The 16,603-nt window shown below is 32.8% G+C and overlaps 1 protein-coding gene across 1 annotated transcript in view; it reads right to left on the minus strand.

The window, feature by feature from the left end:
• Positions 1–16,368, minus strand: part of LOC106471505 (melanotransferrin-like) — a 27,515-nt gene extending 11,147 nt beyond the window's left edge. The window contains exons 1-6 of the mRNA XM_013932107.2: positions 16,117–16,368; positions 7,981–8,074; positions 6,382–6,509; positions 3,223–3,480; positions 2,325–2,609; positions 1,170–1,331 (exon numbers count right to left, since the gene is read on the minus strand). Of these exons, the coding sequence (XP_013787561.1) occupies positions 1,170–1,331; positions 2,325–2,609; positions 3,223–3,480; positions 6,382–6,509; positions 7,981–8,074; positions 16,117–16,177 (988 nt within the window). The 5' untranslated portion in view covers positions 16,178–16,368. The remainder of the gene's footprint in view (positions 1–1,169; positions 1,332–2,324; positions 2,610–3,222; positions 3,481–6,381; positions 6,510–7,980; positions 8,075–16,116) is intronic.
• Between the last annotated feature and the right edge of the window lie 235 nt (positions 16,369–16,603).

Raw genomic sequence — 16,603 nt, forward strand, 5'->3', positions numbered from 1 at the left:
GTTTCATATATTTTTAGGTTGTTTTAAAGTTTTTGTTGTTTTGAAATAATTTAATTTGGGTTCATTTGAAAATTCGTTTAAAAACAGAGTTTTTATATATTTGTTAGTTGGCAACCTGGAGGTTAGGGTGCACGATTCACAATTTGTGGGTAGCTGGATCGAAACCCGGTGCTGAACATATTCGCCTTTACAGCCGTGGAGGCGTTATAATGCGTCGGTAAATCCGGCAATTCGTTGGTAAAAGAGTATCCCATAAGTTGGTGGTGGGCGATGCGATGCTGAGCATGGCCCTCCGTTTGATCGGCAGCTCTAAATTTAATGGTTTTGAGGGGAAATAAATTGTTTAATGTCTTTTGTGTATCTCTATATTGTTTGTGTTTCGACTATTTTTATCACTTTATTTGCAATTTGGCATAAAGCTTTGTAGTCTTTTAGTTTTACATGTGTTGGTAAGTCTAAGGACTAAATCGCTCTGGTTTAGATTGTATAATTATTTTGCGCTTTTATCTAATAATGGTTTTTATAATTTTATTTTGTACCGCGTTTGATATTTCTCGAATTATTTAACATCCATCTGAGATTTGGTTTAGGATTTCTTTCCAGACACATGAGAGAGAAGCTGAAACTATCTACTGTTTCTTAAGACTGTTGTTTTGTTTGATTAGTCATTTACAAAGAGAGCGTAGTTTAGGTGCTTTCAGAGAAAGAAAGATTAATTACCGTTTTAAAAGTGCCAAGACCTACTGTAAAGTGCTATGTTTTTGTGCAGATCAATTATTATTCACGCTGATCGTGCTTTGTCATATTGTAATTTTCATTTGAAGATCATTTTAGTTTTTTGTTATTTATACTTTAATTTCATCTTTTAAGCTGAACACATCTGAAGTAATTGTGGAACATAAAATAAACAATGTTTAATTATGTTCGTCAAGCTTGTTATTTCTTCTTTTCTGCACATGTCCCCTCATTAACAATCCTTTCAAATAAATTCGAAACTTTTCTTTTATGCGGGGACAGTACACCTGTGTGGTGTTATTCTTCTATACCAGGATTACCACTTAAATAGTGTTCAACAATATAAATCACAATACGAAACAGCAAAATACATTATGTAACCTGCTCTGAAAGTAACCGTGAATATTATCAAAGGAGGCTAAATTAATGCTTACCTAAATAATCGTACCACGTGTTCATCGTCGGGGGCACAGGAACGACATTGGTAACATTTTCACTGGATACAAAGGCTAAGTGACCCCAAGATGGTCTTCCGAGAATTGTATATCGCGTAAAAATTTCCTGGAGGATTCGAACTAATCTATTTTTATCAGAATCTAAAAATTAAAAAAGTTATAGTACATCTGAATACTTGACCATTTTATTGTTGAAATCATTATTATGTAAAATAGAAAACTGAACAGAAATGCAAACAATAGCAAAACAACAAATAAAACAGATAGAACTCTCAGCTCCGTCCACATTTTTGGATAAATCTTACTTCAGTGTTTTAATATACAGGTTAATGTGAGTACTCATATGAGTAACTTCAATTTAGCCTTCTAGTAAAAAAGAAAGATTGTGATTTCTGATAGAGTCTAAACTGTCTGGCTCATTCTTTATGACTCTTTTTATTAATTTATTTTAGATCTGCGATGGCATTTCTCGAAGATGCAAACAAAGAAACGTTGGTTGATTTCCTTCTTAACGAAATCCAATGTAACAGAAATAATCAGTTTCATAATTAACAGAAGTATTCATAATATGGGAATTTTATAATGCAATCGTTTAAGTAATCAGAACACCTACAAATTCTCCATTGAATCCGAAGAGCTTTCTCAAAATTTGATTTCGAAATCTTACATATACACCAGATTCAAATCCGGTAAAAAATATGCTTTCTAGCATATTAATAATAATCATACCCAAAAATATAAGCTTTTTGTGTAAAGAAGCATTTTACATCAACAAAAAATAGTTTTCAATTAACGATCTATTATATTTTAACTCGAATATGGGTCACCTATTTTATATAGCCACCTATTGACTGGTACCTGAATAACTTGCTTTGATTGATATTTTAAATATTAGCAAATTACAATGCGCACTAATGTTTCATATATAAAAGCAAATGAATTAATATGGCATTTAGTATCAAAATTAAAGGTAATTTATATTTCTTCATGAAAACAAATCATTGATGACGTATTATGACAGAACATAAAGATTATAAAATGCCATGAATCACAAATGTTTTGTTCATTTTATGTGGTATTGGAGAAAGTTCAGTTCTATCTTTTATTTATTTTTTTATAAACCAAGTTCCTTACCCTGATGTGGCAAGCCTATGAAAGCGTTAGGCGGTATTTGAGCCCAATAACATGGTTTTGGATTTTTTAATGACTGTCTGCTCGTATTGAGACATAGAAATTCGTACTTTCCTTCCTGAATTTTTCGATTTTCAAAAAAAGTTTGGGTTGCTTCTATTGTTGTGAAAGCAATATCGCTTTCTCCATTCACAAGACACCGTAGCGCTCCCTCGTGGCCAGCAAAACTATTGTCTAAACAAGAAGTTCCATTGCCACAGCCACTGCATAGCTGAGGATATTGTTGTCCTGTAGAAAGTATTTTAGTGAAACATATGCTGAAAAACAATGGAATAGAGCCTAGCTCTGGTACATGTAGAAGCATTTAGCAATATGTTTAAACTAATGAAGTTTTTGCAAGTTAAGGATTTTCCTCACATTCATTAATTCCTTTATTTCCTTTAACTCTCTTAGACTTCAAACTGACAACTAAAAATAAAAGTAGATAATTTTGTAAAATAATAACATAATAAACGTTTTCACATGATTTGTAGAAAAAATAATGAAATATACACAGTTTTTAGTGTGTTTTTTTAGTTTTTTGTAGCTGTAGGATCAAAATACATACGCTTTTGTATAAAGAAAACGTTCTTGAGTAGGTAAATGAAACACAGGCAATTCGATATTTACCTTCTTTTCCTTAGATTTTAAAATTACTTTAGTTTGGTTGAACTTGGATTACACCGTTAAAGTATTATACAAAACCCACAATTCACTAGTTTATTGCAATTGCATAAGAAATGAAAAATCATTTGTTGAAAATCTTCTCCAGTTTATACCTATAGTGTAATTCAAAACTAAGTTATTAGAAGTTTCGTTATGTTATAATGTATTTTTCTATTATTCGGACTACAAAACTTACGAAGTTTTTCTTCAAAAACGGGATCTGTAGACCAGCTACCAGCAATGCAACTTTCTAAGAAGAAACCTCCTATAGTGTGGAGCTCATTTGTACAATTTTGTGTTATAGCTTCTGTGCCAATAAGAACGCTGATTGGTACGTGCCATCCTACCACGTCATTGAATGTTCCGTGACATGAACGTTTGTTGCGAAGATCTGCTAAATTTCTGAGCTCCAAGTCCTTCCTCACCACTGCTGCTGCACGATAAATATAGGGCTCTGTGGGACATCAATAAGATAAGTTTCTGCAAAGCTCGAAAGAAAACGATACTTGAACTACAGTATGTGGATTACAATAAACAAAAACATTTGGTTCATCATTTGTCGCTGAGTTATATTGGTTTCAGGGAAATCACCACTCATCAGTAACTTTGGATAAGGGCAAATCGAAAGAATAAGATAGAGTTGAATTAGTGGGGAAGTAAATATTATATGTATAATGTTTTAAGTTGCCATTTACTCACTACAGTGAACCTATATTTATATAAGATTTGAAAACTATGTAACATTAAAGCTACTAAGTTATTCTTCTAAATTATTCAGTAGTAAATCAGGTTTGAAATAGAATATATAATAATATTATTTAGATTATACACTATTACTGCATGAGAGCTCGTCAGTAAACGTGCCACAACATATATAGTATTTCTTTGATTGTTTGAAATAAAGAATACTTCATTGTGTTTAACTTGTGCCCAGTCTCTTTATTTCAAACTCAGTTAAGGTTAGAAAATCCAGATTCACTTTGTAAGACATTTTCTGTGGAAGTCTCCCGTTATTTTATGATATTTACTTGATTAATTTTAAAGGAAAACTAGTGCATCTGAAAATACCACAGAGTAGATAGGAAAGAGAAAAATTGGTGTGGTGACCACATTTCCTCATTCCTGGTAAGAGTTCCTGGTTTATATAGGAGCTGCCAGGATCTTGCTGTGTATCACAACTGGAGAGGCACATCTCTATATCTAGTTCAAGTCAACCACAGGATAAAGGTAGCCATCTCTAGCCTTGGTTTAGTATTGGCATCATTGGGATGGATTCATTGAAAATCATAATGGTCAGTTGTGCCTGTGCAACAGGTAAATTGTATTTTAGTGGGAAAATCATCCAATACCATCCAGACTGGGCCCAGCAACAGTGCACTGCATAAGGGTATGTTTCGTAGAGAGTCAGGATTCGTCTATGTAAGTGATATTACACAGTTTACTACAAATGAGGTCTAATGTGTTAGGTGGTGATAGAGGCAATGTCTGAAATGCTCTGGTTCTTGCCCAAACAATGTTTTGTTAGAGGATGGATCCAGTCCTGATGCTGTTCTGAAATTATGGACAGTTGCTTATTCAGCTTTCTTCTGGAATGGTCATCTGCAAAGAAGGGGAAGTGAATGTGAACAAAACTAGCAGTCTCACTATTATTGCTTTTGTTATGCCATGTCTGAAAGCAAGTACTTGTTTGCTAACACATTTGAAATCCTGGTAAGTACTGTGAAACCAATCTTAATAAATCACAGTGATAGTAATTTAGTGCCTTGTTGGCTGAATATGAAATGCATTTATGAAACCAGATGGCTAATTGGGTCAAAGAGAAATAACTCGCAATCATTTAGACACAAGCATCATATGACAATGAAACAACTGCTCTGCAGGCTTACCTGGATTACTAAGGACAGAACCCATTCCATAATATAGTGAATGCTAAAGGACATAATCACAGAGTGCGTGGTCATTTCCAGTAGTTATTGTCATGAAGTTATGCCGAGGATATGGGTAGATTACATCGATGCTTTTCTACTCCCATGGGCAATTGAATCTCTGGATGAATTGAAATGAGTCCAGTGGTTCAAAATTTTAGACCTAAAATGTCTACACCAGCGAGTTAACTTTTGTGACAAGAGTATTATTAATGGCTTGTATGAGTTTCTTTCACTCCATTCAGCCTGGCTGGGCTTGGTTTAGCTGTTAGCATGCCGGACTGTGAATTCTATGGGTCTATACTTCGTGTCCCATTGCTGAAAAATATAACGCTAAAGGGTCGAGGGTGCTTTATAAAAGTAATGGTTAATTTCTACTATTTAATTAGAGTTTCTCTAAAGTTGGCAGTGAGTGCTGTTGACAAGCTGTCTTCTTTCTCTCTATGAGCTAATACTTAGGAACGGTTAGCAGAAACAGCAGTGTTTTGCGCAAATATCCAACACAAAACGAACTAACATCTAAAGAAAGAGAGCACAACACAAAGCCATCTCTTTCACTTTTGGGTGGTGTTTCAAAACACATACAAGGCCGAAAACAAAAACGATGCACATAAAAAGACAGACAAATAAAACTGGTGTACAAACTACAATGTGAAAAATGTATTTCAAGTACCTGTGAATATGATTCACAAAGCTGTTGGAATAAAATAATTATCGCATTATGTATATGTCGTCTTAAGTGCGAGTACAAAACTCAACCACGATCTATGTGTAGCTCCTGCATCCCAAACATTTGAAATATTTCCGTTTAGAGAAAGACTTCGTGTATTTGAGGATTTCGACGGAAATCTTGTTCGTTTTAATTAAATATTCAAGTTATTTTAAGCAGTATGTGGGTAGGTAGTTTGAAACAATATCGCTTTGATGTTTGAGTATTTTAAAGCTAAGGTTGCTCCTATGTATATTTAATAATTCATTCGTAGATTTTTCTTTATTGTGGCTTAATCACAATATCCCCCAGATGCAAAATCGTAGAGTTCAAAGTTACGTTATTAGAAATTTAATTTAATTTCTAATTCTGAGAAAATTCCTTCAGTATTCTTTACGAACACCTAAGTTTAAACTCTCACCATTAGCCTCTTGTATATTCATGGTTTAAATTATAAAATAATTGAGAACTTCTTAACCGCTGCTCATTTACACGTTTTTCTGGTATACCTAAATCTCCGTTTGCATGTGAAATGTTGCTTTTAAATATCCCTCCAAAGTCATTGCAACGTTATTGCAGTATTGTATAAGAAATAACATACCTTTGTCTGATGCCCTGAATATTGAATGTTGTCTTCTAATTTGTTTCTTTATGTGAGGTATAGAAAATTTATAAACGCCGAACTCCCGAAATATACGCATTTGATAAATTTTTGACTTACTTTCGTAGGCTGTTGCTTCCATGGCTATTGGTACTAAACTGAAATACCTTCCTCCTGTGTAAATCTCTTCTGGAGCTACGTTCACCAAGTCAGCTTGTCCATTCAGAATAATGTACATACAGTCAAGCCTGAAAACACAATAATGACGACGAGTCATTAGAATTATTCAATCATGTTTTACCTTGTCTTTTCTTCAAAAATTAGTGAATACTATCTAACCACCTAAACTGGAATGTATAAAGTGTATATGATTTACCAACTGTAATGGGTGAAGGAAACTAGATGTGACTATTATACTTCGAGATGGACAGGGTAATATGCTCAACGAAATCAAAACACGATTATTTTAATACAAATTACAGCTTTTATAGTAAGAAAGAATATTTTTCGAACAGGTACTACGTTTCGATCACTGGTGCGATCATTCACAAGTTTCAACGGTAAAGAAGATTTTAGCATTTAAATCAACATTCAAACGTAGTACCTGTTCTAAAAAATAAACTTCCTTACTATAAAAGTTCTAGCTTGTAATAAAATAATACTTATAAACAGTAAGTAAACTGAAAACGAAACTCTGAATTAAAATTAAATTCAGTCTTGAGACTATGATATCATAGTCATAAGAAAATCTTTTTTTCTTTTTTTAATTTTTGTTATGCCCCACCCCAAGTGGCTAAACGGTAAATTTGTTTTGTTTTGGTTCGCTTTGAATTTCTCACAAACATACACGAGGGCCATCTACGCTAGCCGTCCCTAATTTAGCAGTGATAGACAAGAGGGAAGGCAGCTAGTCAACACCACCCACCGCCAACTTTCGGGCCGCTCTTCTATTAACTAATAGCGGGATTGAACGTCATATTATAAAGTTGAAAGGGCTAGTGCATTCGGTAACAGGGATTCAAACCCGCGACCGCTAGCTTGCGACGCGAGCACCCTAACCACCATACCATCAACGGGAAGTCTGAACGCCTATAACGATAAGAACTGTGTTTCGATACCCGTGGTGGGTACAGCACTGATAGCTCATTTTGTAACTGTGTGATTAACAAGAAACAAACAAAATCTTTTTGTACACAATTTTAAAGAAGAAAATGTCTGTCATGGTAATATACATATAATATATGTTAAAAAATATAATTCAAAGTGAAATATCTAACACATTTTTCAAAGAATATATGAATTTTGAATTGCCGACGAGAAGGACGGCAATTGGCTGACAGCATCCATCGTCCACTTTTGGTCTACTATTTTATCAACGAATAGTGGGATTGACCGTTACATATAACGATCCCACGGCTGATGGCACGAATAAAATTTGGTTGTGATTTCACAACCGGCAGATTCCGAATTTAACGCCCTAACTATCAGACCATGCCAGGCCCTTTGAACAAGAACCATTATGCAGTTTAAAAAAAAAACACTGTATATATAGAACAATAACGATTTTTATTCACCTTTATCAAAGTAAAAAATAATATGAAAATACCTTGTTCAAAACACAAATTCTTTGAAATAAAAACGTGAAGTTCACTTTTAGCGAGAATAGAAATCGTTAAAGCTAGCAAAATTATATCTATTCACTTATCTATATATTCTTACTTGTCTCGTCCTAAAACACACTGAACAAAGTTTGGCATCTCTTGAGACATAGATAAACAAGACTTTAAATTCTTCTGTGGAATACAAAGTCGAACTGAAAAACAACAATCAATCATTTCTGTAAATCACATGAAAAGTGGTTGTTATGATTAAGATACGTAATTATTTTTCATACAACAATTTCTAGCCTAGTTAATTTAATCATGAATATGTGTCATATTTTAAACTTTAATACGTATCTTTGTTTATCTATTTGATTTATGGTTACACATCTATGTAATGTAATCTATCCACATTTCTCTCTGTATTTCTATTTGTTTTGTTTACACACGTTTGCTGCTCTAATGGTGTTCTTCGCATTATATTATTTCATTCAGTGTTTTGTTTCCTTTGTTATATACTAACCACTGTTGCAGTTATCTAATCAATTTAGCTCTGGCAAGTGAAGCGAGGCAGAGCTGAGTATGAAAATTGGGGTACATGCATTCTTCATATATGCGTTATACATATTAAGCCATGCCGGTGTGGTAACTATCCATACTATCAAAGAATACTTTCTGTCTGTCTGTGGACGCATCTCTCCCTAAACGAGTTGACTAATCCACACCAAAACCCAGCATACTGAATTAGCAGTCCAAAAGCAAACAAAATTATTATTAAACTTTCCCCTACATTGAATAATAAAAATATTTTATAGAATAATCCGTATATCGTTACTGCAGTTGCTATTGTAAATAGTTGAGTTTGAACAAAATTCACATCGCAACAAACTTTTACAAATTAAAGTTTGTAAATTAAAGTCTCAGCATTTTGGCTAGTTTCCAATAATAACCAAAATATATAGTAACAAAATATCCAGATAGAATGCGTATCATTCGCTGTAACGGATTTTTAGGTCCGATTTTGTTGGACCTGGGAGGGTCAGGTACACGTTCGATCTCTTCCTCCCTCCTAACAGTAGATTTTTGCTACTTGATTTTTATTGCTGTATCAGATGTTTCAGATTTCATGTTTAGTTTGTTTTCCTCCAAAGATGATCTCTAGTTCTTTTTTATTGTTTAAAACTTCTGCTTCTTATTATTGTAGTCTGGTCGAGTTTACACTACAAGATGTCTCCAAGGGTTCTACGCTAATGATGTTGTGTCCAGGTCGCTGAGGTTTTATTTGATCCACATAGAATTTTTCTGGTTATACTTCCCACATTTGAAATATGATAGATTTATTTTCTTAGAGTCCATAAATAAAATTTCGCATTGCACTTTTAAGGCCTTGTCCATATTATCGGTTGATACCATCATTTGTTTACATAATTACAAATAAATCGCTGATGTAAGTTTACACAAAGTCCTGAGTGCACACTACAGTCCATTGCAGTAATAATGTAATACACACAAATATATTCATTTTAGTACACATAAAATAAATCCTTTTTAAAAATAAGATTATGAATGTATCTGAAAAATTCTGTAATACTAAGCGGCCGTTTTAATAATGTTATTTATTTTATTCAATGGCGACAGGTACTTCTGATTTTGTCCATCATGTATGATGTACTTCTCTAAGTTGCTCATTAGGCTTTTTTTTTTGTTATTATTTTTCTTATACTATTTTAATGAGTTTTCAAGGAGTCTGTCAAAGAAACGATGGATGTTTGAGTATGTGTGTGAAAAGATTAAGTTTGTTTTACGGGGTACTTTATAGGCTTTTGTGAGTACAAAGTTTTGTGTTTTCTGTACGTGTTTTATCTGAGTGTCAGAATCTTTCAGCCATGTTGTGCAGGCGTATTCTAATAATGTTTTATATATTTTGAGTGTGATATCTGGTGAAGCTCCTTAATTATTACCTGTCAGATTTGCAGGATACCTCGCTTTAAGTTAGATCCTATTTTTGATACTCTTAATATGTTCACTCCACGTTAATTTTGAATTGTAAGTTAAACCTAAGAATTTTGCAGATGTGACGACTTCGAGGAGTGTCCCATCTTTATATAGTTGATATTTCGTTCTGTTTTGTTTGATTGATTTTGAGAATAATATTACCTGTGTTTTATGGGTGTTTATTTTGATCCTCCATTTGTTCTAATTCTGTTAATAGTGGTTGTATATTGTATGATGCTGTTTTCGGAGTTTGGGCACTCTTCCAAATGGTCACATTGTCTGCGAACTCTGAGCATTGTGCAGAAGCTAAACTTCGAGATATGGGAGGGGGTCAAGTAATGTTTAAACTTCTTCCTCCCTCGCGCACTGGTGTTATTTGATCCGTTTTAGTCGGCACCATTATTTGAAAAATATTCATAAATGCTGAACATTTCGCAAATAAGGGTTCTGTATTTATGCAAAGTCACTGACATAATTGCGTTACCCCTATCAGGGCCATGTCCATTTATGTGCAACGTTGATTATTTGCACTGGTATACACTTTGCTTCATTTAAAATGTCAACAGTCTTACAATTCACAAATAGTCCCATATATGCCAATGCTTGTTCATTTGGTAATGTATTTAGTTTGTATTTAACATTAATACCCTAATAATACATAGTGAATACACCACACAAATGATATGGTTAAGTAAGTCTAGCAGTAAGTGGCTGATTGCTATATCTATAGTACATATTTAAGGGAGAGAGGAGCTTAGGCTCATTTCCATCATGTGTGATATAGCGATCTAGTGAACGTGCTAGTTCGTTTTTCTGGAAGTTGATGACCGATCTACTCAAGAGTCTGTCGTAGAGTGCCCGTAGATTCGCATATTTGTTTAGGAAAACTAAACTTATTGTGTGTGGAAATTTATATGCACAAGTGAGGACTGAGTTTCCTATAGTTGCAATTTATGTTTGACTATGTGTGGTGCAACTTTAATCCAAGCCAGGCAAGAGTATTCAACTACCGGTCATATGTACTTTTGATAGAATTTTATTATGTTTCTCGGCAATGTGCCTGTGTTCTTTCCAGACAGAATCCTGACGTGGTTCAATCGCTTCCAGATTTTGTTTTTTAGTTCGTTTAGGTATGTTTGCCAGGCTAGTTTCGATTCATAAGTAAGGCCTAGAAAATTTGCTGATGTAGCAGCCTGGAGAAGGGTTCCATGTAAGTAAATCTCTGGTTTGTTTTTACGAATTTTATTTGATTTTGTGAACATGAGTAATTTAACTTCCAGTTTATACTAAGGTTAGAATAAGCGCTTAAGCCTGAATTAGAGAAGTATTTCATAATTAAAGTTTTATTAGGATATTATTTACTTCTTGATGTAAAATATAGTTTTCTGTAGAATCAAAATTCAAGATTATTATTAAATTTAATACAGTAAATGTACCAAAGTTAGACAGTAGAAATCTTGACCACATCTCTACTGTGAAATAGGCTGCTTTGAAGAAGAAGTGATGCAACTGCTTTGACATTTCTGCCAAGTTTCTCGACTCGACTGTTACACGTTCTCACTTCCGACCCACTCACCATTTCTTACAATAATTTTCTTGGAGAATGACTGCTACTGAAACCACTCGCTGAAATTTTATTAATTTTCAGCAAATTTGTGCGTAATGTCCGCGTTTTCAAGAGAAGAAAGACGGAGGAGTGCAGTTTCCTTAAAATAATCTTCAAACTAAGCTACAAGAGCTTCAAAAGGAAAGCCCATTATGGTCTGAGAGTTCACTTTTACTTGTAGACTTTCACCGAATCTATCGGGCTTTCACTAAAGGTAGAGTTGGGTATGCAATTTGCCCCTCAAAAATTTAATCAAGTTAGACATCTGCTTAATTAAAGTTTTTTCTCACATGTAATACTCAAGGGCTACTTAATGTTATTTCGGACTGAGCGTGGCCTACTGGTTAGAGTGCCTGACTATGAATACGAAAGTTCACAGTTCGTGACCCGCTACGCAAAATTGTGTTCCACATTTTAAGCCGTAGGTCTGTTATAAGAGTGACGATCAAATTCACTATTTGATTAGAGAAGCCTAGGAATTAGTGGTGAGTTCGGTTGACTTGTTGTTTCCTTTTAGTCTATCAGTTCAAAATTAGGTATGGTTAGCACATATAGTTTTATTTTTAAATTCGCAGAGAACGCTTTCCCATTTCTTTAGCATTTTGTTCTGTCCTTCATTTTCTATCCCTCAGTCTGATCGTTCACTTAAAGCATTGTAATACGTTGTTGATAGTTAATTCTTGTAACCGATTTGTAACTTTACGTTAAAAATACTGCGAGTGCAATTTTCAAGTTTTGTTTTAAGCTCTACGATCTGACGAAGAGCACTAGCTCAAAACGTCATTTTCTATACATAAAAATATAAAAAAGTTTTTGGCTGTTGGTATCTCATTCATTTGTTTTTGTTTTATGTAATTACCTGTTTTCGTACATATCTGATGCACTAATTCTGTTTTGTATTTATTTAATTATTTGTTATGGTTTCAGCCACGCAAGAATTATTATTTTATATGAAAATGAACATAGAAATCGTGTTGGCAAAATTTATTATACATGTATATTCTGATACAATTTCCTTTAAGAAGGCAATTTATGTAATAGTCTACATGTTTTATCAGCAGTACATTTCAACATTATTTCTTAATTTTTCATTTCCCAAAGATACAGCATATATATTTTGCAAGATACTATGTAATAAAAGCTAATAAAACAACAAAAAACAAGTCATCAATGCTGGCTAGCGGCCAAACACGTGTGTAGTCAGGCATCTTGAAGAAGCAGGAAATAAAAAGGACTTTGTGGAATTCAATAACATTGATAACTTTGCACAGCGCCTGTTTTGGACACAGATTTATGTTTCAAGTTGAGTTATGAAATCTTACGTGCTTTTCAGTGCAATAAATTATGTAAAATAGCACCCAGTTCACAGACGAGTCATATTTGAGCATGTGTAAATGTATATTTAAAAAACACCAAGAGATTAATTTTTCCTATTTCTCCATCTATTCGAATTAAATAGGGAAAATGAATGATGAAACAAATGAGTAGTTATAACGTATAAACATTTCCAAGGCAGAACAATAGACGATTAAACAGAAATCCTTGCTACACAAGGGAAGTCTGTCTTTATCTCGTTCGAAAGACAAGTGGCAAGACAATGCATCTAAAGACAATTGTGAATAAAAACCCAACACGCGGAGTGATTGTCACGTCCATTTACGTGAATACATTAAAAAACACGAAGCATGCTAGAGAATAGAGAAAGTTTAACTTCAGAGCTACCAGAACAGACCAGATGGTTATCAGTATTGAACCTCATTTTACATTCCTTTTTTTTTTTTGTCGTGACATTTTGCAGTGCTAATTGTTTTAACTCATTATCTTTGAATATTCACGAATAATGGAATAATTGGCGTTAATTAACATTTAAATCTAAGCTCACTATTTATATTTAACGTACGTAACAAATATATTTTTATTATAACTAACTTACATAAAACGGCACTGGAAATATGTTTATATTGTTGAGATAAACCTTGTTTTATAATTTATTTCGTATTTTTAAATAATGTTTAAATATTTATGTTTGCAGTTACTTCTTTAATTTCGAGAATGAATGAAAAAAAAAACAAAAATTATAAGCGATACAAATGAGATATATTTTTAAATTTACAAAGAACAATTTTTCCCAATACATGAACGTTTTCTTGGAATCTCCATTCTCTATCTTTCAATCTTTTCTCATTAAATCCTTTTATTCACGTTGTAACCGGATCGTTTAACTGATTCTTTCAAGTTGAATTGTATATTTACACAACCTATGAAAGATTTCTCATTTTCACATTGCACCCCTGATATCTCATATATGTATACATTTTTGTAATCTCTTCTAGTTACGCAGGTCATTAGTGAAATTCACTTATTAGTGAAAGATAACCAATGATACAGGAAGAAAGTAAGAGAGGTCAAATTAAAAAACGAAACAAAAGCAATTCCATAAAATGTGAGGTACCCTCCTAGGATGACTTGTGTTCTATGTAGCTTTAAAAAGAACCTTATGTGGTTACCTATAAGTATAATATTATCATGTAATTATTCGTGAATATAACAACCTTATGAAGTTATAAGAGAATATAAAATCCTTATGTAGTTATCTTGAACATATTAAGATTATGTGGTTATCTGTGAATAAAATATCTTTATGTAGTTATCTTTTAATATAACAGCATTGTGAAATTATCCGTGAATGTAAAAAACCTCATGAAGTTAACCTTGAATATAACAGTATTATGTAGTTATTTGTGATTATAACAAGATTATGTTGTTATCCGTGGATGTAAAAACATTATGCAGGTATTTGTGGATATAACAAGATTGAATAGTTATCTGTAAATCTTACAATATTATTCAGTTATCGGTGAACATAACAATATTAAGCGTTAATCCGTGAATGTAAGAACATGAATTTATATAATTATCTTTAGCATAACTACATAATCTTATTATCCGGGAATATAACAACATTATACAGCTATCTGTGAATATAACATTGTTATATGGTTTTCTGTGAATATAACAAAAGTACGTAGCTGTCCGTGAATATAATATTATGAAGTTATCTGTGACTATAATAGATTAATTAATTACCTGTGCTTATAACAAGCTTATATAGTTATCTGTAGTAGAATAACATTATGTAGTTAGTTATCTGGAAATATAAGAACATTATGTAGTTATCTGTAAGTGTAACAACATGATGTAGTTATTTGTAAGTGTAAAACCATTATGTAGTTATTTGTAAGTGTAAAACCATTATGTAGTTATTTGTAAGTGTATCAACATTATGTAGTTATACATCAGCATAACAGCTTTGTGTAGCAATCCATAATTAGACACAGACTCATTACATAAGTTTCTGTGAAGGTCTATTGCTAATGTCTTTTATTATACCTTGTCCAATATTCTAAACAAGTAAAACAATTATACAGACTAACCATCTGTTAGGCGCTTTCACGACAACAGCTTGTAAAACACAATTGAAAAATAGAAACAAAACATAAACATATAATATTTAATTGAAAATCTTCATTTTTATCGTACACAAAAATTATGTTGATTTATAAACTTCTGTATATAATTAAAAATATTTTATAACGTATGATAGACATTTTTAAGTGTGGGAGAAAGTAAATAATATTTTCATATAGTCACGAATATCGTCGTTGTGAAAGCGAGACTGATTATTCTCCTCCTAACTACACTAAAGGGTGTGACATTATGGGAAACTACTCAAAGTCTGTTGTCTGAAGTAATGATTATCTTAAGAATTACATTTTATTTGTATATTGATTAATATAAAGAAATGAACAGACGTAATCTTGACTGCGCTTTACTTCTAATTCTAAGCGGAGTGAGGAAACACATGTCTTTATAATTTATCACCATGGTGATAAAACATTTAAATTATTAAACGTATTTATTTTTATGACTGATGATCAACTGAAGTCCAATTGATTCACGTACAAAGAATGTCGACTAAAGTGAGATGTGGATTTCTTTCGAATAGTTGTGCATGGTATAGTTGTAAAGATAATTAAACAAAAACGTTCACCGCTGTGTCTCCGTGTATGAATTGTTATATCATTCACTGTATTTTCAAGTGATTAATTCTGATATATTGAGATGCATTATTCATTCAATGTGATTGATTTACATTTTGGTATTCTATATATGTGCCTTATAAAGAAAAATCATAACGGATCATGGCTAAGTTCAATTTAGCTCTAAGAAATGGAATGGAATTTGAGAAACCATGCTGGACTGCAGATGAGCTATTTCTGCAACAGTAACCGAAACAATTACGTCTCTACATAAAATAAAAACGTCTTTACATTACGACCTTTAATTTTTTTAATCGACTCCTGTTTTTGACATCAGAAAAACTTATTTCAGTATCAGATACACAGTTTCTTAGCTGATCTGTGTATCCGAGCTAACGTCACAAATGATCTGATTATAATAAGAGATATCAGCTTGTAAGAATGTTATTTTTTAAAGGGAAATATTATCAGATAAATTTCTAACATCTCTCCTCCCACCACCACCAAATGATACAACAACAAACAAACAAAACAATATAGTGGTACTCACAAGGAAAATAATATCCAAATGCATGTGAACATGTGATACAGATAAGTATAAAATATGGTTTACCTGGCTTAGTTGACACAGAAGTTAAGTAGAACAGAAGAAAAATGAAAACTGGCAGAACCATTTCTCTATAGGAAACGACGACAAGCAGATGTTATCAGTGTGCTCAGATTAACTTTTTCAACTTAATACAGTGAAAGAAGCAATATTAATAACTCCGTATTGTCTGCAATAATTATACACGTAGTAAAAAAATACGCTGCACATGCGTAATAAAGTTATTTGTCATAAAGACGTACCGATTCAATTCTCTTATTTCTAAATGGTCTTTACAATTGTGACACAGGAAACTGAACACACGTTTAGAGTTGAATGCTTCTGAAAATGTCTTGCCCTTTCTAAACTTTTTGTTATTTATTGTTTGTTCGAACACGGTTCTGCTTGAACGTTTGAGGGTCACGTGATGAAAGTAAGAGCCTACGAAATAAATTGTCTGCTATGGAACAGACCTTCACCTAGTACGAAACAAAGATCATTCGAGAAGTTTTGA

Source organism: Limulus polyphemus, unplaced genomic scaffold (assembly GCF_000517525.1).
Source record: "Limulus polyphemus unplaced genomic scaffold, Limulus_polyphemus-2.1.2 Scaffold4663, whole genome shotgun sequence".
NCBI classification, from domain to species: Eukaryota; Metazoa; Arthropoda; class Merostomata; order Xiphosura; family Limulidae; genus Limulus; species Limulus polyphemus.